This window comes from Vitis vinifera, chromosome 18, assembly GCF_030704535.1.
Source record: "Vitis vinifera cultivar Pinot Noir 40024 chromosome 18, ASM3070453v1".
Lineage (NCBI taxonomy): Eukaryota > Viridiplantae > Streptophyta > Magnoliopsida > Vitales > Vitaceae > Vitis > Vitis vinifera.
In genome coordinates this window covers 27,519,305-27,526,972 of record NC_081822.1, presented here as the reverse complement: position 1 = coordinate 27,526,972, position 7,668 = coordinate 27,519,305, and the positions used below count along the sequence as shown (strand labels likewise).

The 7,668-nt window shown below is 32.7% G+C and overlaps 1 protein-coding gene across 1 annotated transcript; it reads left to right on the top strand.

The window, feature by feature from the left end:
• The first annotated feature begins 416 nt into the window (after positions 1-416).
• Positions 417-6,929, top strand: LOC100852436 (disease resistance protein RUN1). The gene is made up of 4 exons (XM_010648685.1): positions 417-784; positions 2,654-2,847; positions 4,274-4,659; positions 6,639-6,929. Exons 1-4 carry the CDS (start codon positions 417-419, stop codon positions 6,927-6,929), a joined length of 1,239 nt encoding a protein of 412 aa, XP_010646987.1.
• The last annotated feature ends 739 nt before the right edge of the window (positions 6,930-7,668 follow it).

The following is a 7,668-nucleotide window of genomic DNA, read 5'->3' as shown; positions in this document are numbered from 1 at the left end:
GTTACAAAGAGGAGAAGACTCATTGTCTTCCTCAACCTTTCAAGTTTTGTAACAATTCAAAACTTAATCATGTGTTTAATTCACACATTAAAAGTGTAACCCTTCTTACACTTTATTTTCAAAAGTTATTTTTCAAAAGTGTAACTCTTCTTACACTTTATTTTTAACCAACAATATATATATATTTATATAAATATAACAATTCCTTCACTGTATTCTATTTGCCCATAATTCTGGTTTTCTAAATAAAGCTAAAAGCATATATAATCCAGTGTTCTTCATGTTTGCTGGTGTTTGTAACTGTTGACTCACCACTTGTGTCATGCTTTACCACTTACAGGACTGAGGCTCATGTTATTGAGGAGATTACTTCCACTGTTTGGAAGAGTTTAAATCGGGAATTCTTACATGTTGGGATGGATCGACGAAGGGCATCTTCTACTTGTACTTCTACTGGTTCATGGGATTATGAAGTTTTCTTGAGCTTTAAGGGTGAAGATACCAGATACAATTTCACAGATCATCTCTATGCAGCTTTGTATCAGAAAGGGATTCGTACCTTTAGATTGGATGAGATCAGGGGAGAAGAGGTTGCATCAGCTCTTTTTAAAGCTATTGAGAAGTCAAGGTGCATCCTTGTGGTTCTCTCAAAATACTTTGCCCACTCCGGATGGTTTTTGGACGAATTGGTGAAGATCATGGAGTGCAGGAACCAAAATGGAAAAGTAATTCTTCCAGTTTTCTATCATGTGGATCCTTTCGATGTGCGAAAGGAGGAAGGGTGGTATGGAGAAGCATTAGCCCAACATGAATCAAGAAACATTTTTGGCCACAAGACACAGAGGTGGAGAGCAGCTTTGAGGGAAGTGGGCAGTCTTTCTAGATGACATGTACATAATGGGTAAATATAGCTTGTTCCATGCAATCTTTTGCGAGTATCCTTTATTTTTTTACATAAATAATGACAAAACATAAATCTATTGAACGATATATTCGACATATGTATCTTTCCTAAAAAATCAAAATATGATGTGCCCCCTTGAATGGGAATGCTAATGTTCAAGCTAAGCGTTGGTTAACTGCATGTCTACTTTATTATTCATTATTTGATTCAAGGCTTCATTCTGGTTATTAACAGATTACCCAGGTTCATGGCCCATATACAGTGTTAAAATCTGCTTCATCAATTAAAATAGAGAAATCATAGATTTTCTAAATTATTTCCCAGAATTAGTTCTCATAGGCCCTGTGACTATTTGAAATGTAAGGGGCAAACATGATGTTTTTCTCAATAGAGAGCCAATTTGGAGGAGTTTTTTCTTCTTCTTCTTTCTTTCTTTCTTTCTTTTTTTTTTCTTTTTCCTTTACTTTTTTTTTTAATGATATAGCGTTACTCTTTCAAAATATAAGTTGCATATAAAAGGTCTCAAGACTCAAAGTCATGCAGATGAGACTCAAGATAGAAGGCCAAAGTTTCTTGATGAGACTTTAAAGTATGATACTTTTAAAATGTCATCTACTTTGTTTTTGTTCAAAACCAAGTCTTTCAAACTTAATCCCTATCCTTGAAATGCCAGAAAGGAACCCCTTTTTAAATTTGTTCACACATGCAAAACTGTAGATTTCAATAAGGTGTCTCATTGACATATGATTTTTTTGGGTGGGCTTTTGTTTCCTGTTTTTCATTTTGTTATGGGAAATGGCGATTGTTTTGGTTGTATATGAAAATGATGATGTTTTATTTTGAATTGCATGTGTGATTAAGATACATTACTTTTATTGATTTGATAATCACAGATAATTGTCTGAAGCAGGATTTCGTTGTAATCAATATGACATGGAATAAGTTGATTTTCAGTAAAATCATCTCTTTTTTCTTCATCATTTATTTCTTTCTTAAGATATCATACACAATATAAGTGAATATTTAACAAATGATTTATTTATTTTTCAAAATTGTTTTTTTTTCTAAAGATATATTTTTCTTTGACTAAAATTAGTTGGTCCGAATTTAAAACAATATTACATCTTCTTGTCCTTGCATTAATATTTAATTGGTTTCCTATTTCTTTGCATTTCTTTAAAGGGTTAATATATTGGTATGCACAAGCTTCTCTTCTTTATTTATTTTTATTTTTTTAGTGTTTTCTGATACATAAAAATACCATTAATTGATAGGACTAATGAAAAAGAAGTTTATAAAAGGAAGTGTGTAAAGTATCAAATAAAGGCTGACATCATCTAGAAAGGGACGTGAGTGCTCTTCCGGTATGGATAGAGGTTATCAGAGATCATTAAAGGACTATATTTAAAAGCCCTTTTTCTACGATGCTCTAATGGGGTGCTTGAAAAAATGGCTAAAGATCATCTAAGTATAATATCTCTGATTGTCTAAGGATTGTCGATCATGTAGTTCATGCTAGCTAAATAGATTTCATGCTTTCAACTTATTGATCTTTGTTGTAATGTATACTCAACATAATGAAAACACTTAAGTATGAGATATAATGTATTCATTCTTTCACCCCTAATGCATTCTATTTGACCATAAGTTAGGTTTATAAATGAAACTAAGCATAATCAATTTTAGTTCATGTTTTCTACTATTTGTTACTCTATTGGCTCATCCATGTATATGCCTTGCTGGTGGCAGGCCTGAGGCGGATTATATTGAAGATATTACTCGTGTTATTTTGATGAGATTTAGTCATAAACTCTTACATGTTGACAAGAACCTCATTGCGATGGATTATCATTTGGAAGAAATGGAAGAAATTTTTCCATGGATGATGGATTCAATATCAAATGATGTTCGCATGGTTGGGATCTATGGACTTGGAGGAATTGGTAAGACAACCATTGCCAAAGTTTTATATAATCGAATTGCTGCTCAATTCATGATTACTACCTTTATTGCAAATGTTAGAGAGGATTCGAAAAGTCAGGGTCTACTTCATTTACAAAAGCAACTCCTTCATGATATCTTGCCAAGAAGGAAGAACTTATAAGCACTATTGATGAAGGGATCTATATGATAAAAGACAGGCTTTGCTTTAAAAAGGTTCTTCTTGTGCTTGATGATGTTGATGATTTGAACCAATTGGAAGCCTCAGCTGGTGATCATAATTGGTTTGGTCCAGGTAGTAGAATTATTGTAACAACTAAAGATAAGCATTTGCTAGAGGTGCATGAAGTGGATACATTATATGAGGCTAAGAAATTAGATCACAAGGAAGTTGTTGAACTCTTTTGTTGGAATGCGCTTAAACAGAACCACCCCAAGGAAGATTATGAAACACTTTCAAATTTTGTGGTACTGTAGACCCTCAATTTTGTCCCTTTAGCACATGTCTTTAAATTCGTTTTCAGTGTTCCACAATAGTTCCTTGGTGGCCCATTGCTACTCATACTACTTACCTTTTTTTGAGCCACCTCGGAGATTTTGGTCGAGGGATTATCTGACCCCTTATTGTGACCCTTGACAGCCCTATTTTAGACTTAGGCTTTTCGTTCATTTTTAGGATAGCTTTTAGGGTTGCCCATTTAGGCACCCTAGGCCCACTTAGGCACTCTAGGCCCATTTAGGCACCCTAGGTCCACTTAGGCACCCTAGGTCCACTTAGGCACCCTAGGTCCACTTTAGGACACTTAGTTCATTAGGCACCCATGTACGGCCGTTTAAACACTTCATCGGGCTTAACTTTTATATATATATATATATATATAGATAACTTTTATTATTATTATTATTATTATTATTATTATTATTGCATGTATTCGATAATTATATTTATTTTGTTTATTCATTTTCATTTTTTACTCTTTATTTGTTTATTATTATCATTGTCATTATTATTACTATTACAATTTTTATTTTTATTTTTATTTTATTTATTCACTTATCTAATAGGAAATTGCTTGAATTGTTTAGACTCCAAAATGTGCATATAGCCCCCTTATTGAATGATGGATATATAATCTAGTCTCTCATTGTTCTCTTTCTTTTCTTTTAAATCATATTTTATTTTATTACCAATCTCATGATTTCCATTAGTTTATTCTCTTTTCTTCTAATTTTATTTTTATTTTTATTTTTATTTTTATTTTCAATTTAATTTTATTCTGTTTTGCATGAGGAAATTATTGAGAGAGCTTGCTACTGTTAAAGATGGGGCTGTCCGGTTTGAAGTACCAGAAGATATTAAATCCTAAAGCCTTAATTTTGGAGCAGACCCTTGGAATGAGGATGAAGATTAGTTCTTCGATGACGAAGATTCTGATACAGAAGAGAAAAAAGAATCTCTTCTTACCAAACGTCAAGGAAAAGGTGCTGATTTTGTTCGTGCAGTACAGGAGATTGTTGATAGTTATGAGGAGTTGAAGAAACAGGATCAAGTTGATGATTTTAACTTTGCCAATGATGTTGTTGTGACAAATAGTGAGAATTTAGTGGACTCATCATCTAATTCTGGGTTGAAGGATCAGCCTGAAGCCCCCACAGTAGCAGTCAATTCAAGATTAAAAACTTCATATTCTGCCGAGGATAGAAGTGAACCAAAGCTACTTGAGAAAGTCCAGAATGAGTTGCTGTCGGTATTTGCCAACCAACTGCTTGAGAAGGAGCACTTTGGGTGCCATGTGTTGCTTAGAGATGACAAGGTGGATAATTTATCAAGGAAAACAAAAATAGGAAGGAAGTGGCCACACAACACGCATATAGTGGGCTGTAAGGGAGATTCCTTTGGGTTTTTTTTTTAGAAAGAAAAGTCAATTGATCTAATGACTTACCAAACAACATGCGGCTGCATCCTTGGGAAATCTCCAATGTGAACCACATGTATGCACTTTCCTATAACACGTGCATCGACGGAAAGGAAAGAAATATTAGAGTGAAGCTGCCATATAAAGGAGAAGGCGTTTTGAAGGGATAGGAGACGACTGTTGGGAAGGGATCAGCCTGCGTTTTGAAGCGTGAGAGGCTACTGTTTGGAAAGGATCAGCCTGCGTTTTGAAAATTCACATTTGCCTTGACTTAATTTCGTCCATTTTAACCAGTCTAGATGTGTTTGTGTGTTTGATTGATCATGTGCTAATTCTTGATTGTTATTTTTAATTGATGTGTTTCTCGAAAATAGTCATTAATTCTTGGTGGGTATATCGTTAGCTTATATGATCTAAGTTCGAATAGTTTATTTCTTTGGTAGTCTATGGTAAAATTTACTTTTCGGAGGCCATTGGAAAATAGTGAAAATTGACCTCCATTCCCACCACTTCAATTTTCTCAGTTGTCAAAAACTCTACTTTGCGATTTTAATCACTTTTGTTTTGCTTGGTATTTTGTTCCTTATGTCTTGTCGTTTTCAAATTAATTTCTTTTATTTTGAAATCCAACACTTTTCTTAAAAGATCCCTTTAAAAATCTATTTTCAAAAATTCATTTAGAGTTCTTAGAATCAAAATCTCATTTTTTAAAATAATGTGCAACCATGTTTTGATCGGTTCACATCTTTCAAATAAAATTACAGTTTTGAATAAAACACGAATCAAAGCTTGTGGTCCCAAATAAATGGGATAATTCTAAGCTAAATTCGTGTATATCGATTGGGGAATTGGTGAAACCCCTACATAAGAAAATCTTTTCAAGATTTATTTTTGTTGCCACATTTGACGCTTGTTGAAATCATGTCTATCTATTTTTTTTAGGAATTATATACAAGATGTATGTGATAATTGATTATTTTGTATACTTTGATCACTTTTGCTATGCTAATTAGATAACGAGCATGCTAGGATTTCTATATTTTATTATTTATTATCAAACCCCTTACAACTTGAGGAAGCACGTTACAAATTATCTATGCTATCCAGGTATGTCCTCTATCACCTACTTTCTGAATTTTGTGAATATGCTTGTCATTGTGAAATAATGCTTATGTCTAATAATGCTTGAGTGTTCTGATATACATGTTTCATTGTTTGATTATTTCTAATAAAATACATGCCGGATGATATATTGTTTAAATTAACCATCGATGTTTTATGATAGCGCTTGAGAAGCGGTCCGGGTACGCATCCTAACCTTCCTTTATTATGATTTGATCTTGTTTGGCATGCTATTTTTTGGAACCACCTAGCATACTTAGGTATCCATAAATAGCTGATTAATTGCCACACTTCCCTTAACTTTGTTAGTAGAGACCTCTTTAGGGCTTAGAGGGGTGCTACCTCCTAAAGGTATCTTCCCAATAAGTAATCTGATCCCCGGACCTAGACTCGGGTTTTCGAAGACATGCTTTTCCAAAATTATGGAGTCACTTTTTTAGGGTTTTATTTCTTGTTTTATTTTCCCTTTCAAAAATAAAATAAAATAAGTGGCGACTCCGACTTTTCCAAAAATTAATTTTTCACCAAAAGCGAGTCTCGCCAATCGAGTGGGGGCGCACGTGAAAAATGCGGGTCCACAGGTACATTATGTTAATGGTTTGCCATTAGGTCTTAAAGTTTTGGGTTGTTTCCTATATGGCAAGATAGTACGTCAATGGGAAAGTGAATTGCATAAACTAGAACGGGAACCTAACCAAGAAATTCAATGTGTGCTTAAGAGAAGTTATGATGAATTAGATTGCACACAACAACAGATATTCCTAGATGTTGCTTGCTTCTTTAATGGAGAGGATAAAGATTCTGTTACTAGAATCCTAGAGGCTTGTAACTTCTATGCAGAGAGTGGAATACGAGTCCTTGGTGATAAGTGCCTCATAAGTATTGTAGACAACAAGATATGGATGCATGATTTGTTACAACAAATGGGGCAAGACATTGTTGGACAAGAATTTCCTGAAGAACTTGGAAAATGGAGTAGATTGTGCTATCCTGATGTTGTAAGTCGTGCATTAACAAGAAAAATGGTAAGAGCAAACTGCAAATGAGCCTACTTTTAAACTTGAATGATATTTAGAATATAGAAGCTTCAATAATATCATTTTTGTTTAGGTTACAAATATTACTTGTATGTATTTTGCTCTTCAAATATTAAAGGCATACTCTTGAACTTGTCTATACCAAAGCCAATACACATTACTACTGAATACTTTATAGAAATATTGGGTATTTATCAAAACTTATATAAATATTGAGAAACATTATAAGAAATGATAAAATAAGCAATAATGCACTTATTGAAGTTATTTTTCTAAAGGAAACAATATATGTTTGATAACATTTCTGATATTTGATAATATTTACAAAACTTGAAAACATATTTAATATTAAAATGATGATTTATCTAGTTTGGATGTATTCACAGATATAAAAACATTAATATATGGATAATTTTTTTGTATTTATAAATTTCTTTATATTTAAGTAATATACAATATATATATATATAAACTTATTAAAAAATTATCATGATTGTTTTATATTTTTGAGAATTAGTTAAATCAAATTTGAAATCAAAATTTAAAATCTTATACCATGAAATTACCAAGGAGGTTGAATAGGTAATCCTTGGACATTAGCCTAAAAATCATAAATTTTTAGATTTTTTTTTTATGAATTCTTTAACTAGAATGATAATTATTGATTAACGTCAAGAATTCTAATCATACATGGAAACACAAGATATTCGTAAAAAAAACTACCCACAAGGTCTCTCAAAGACTTTTT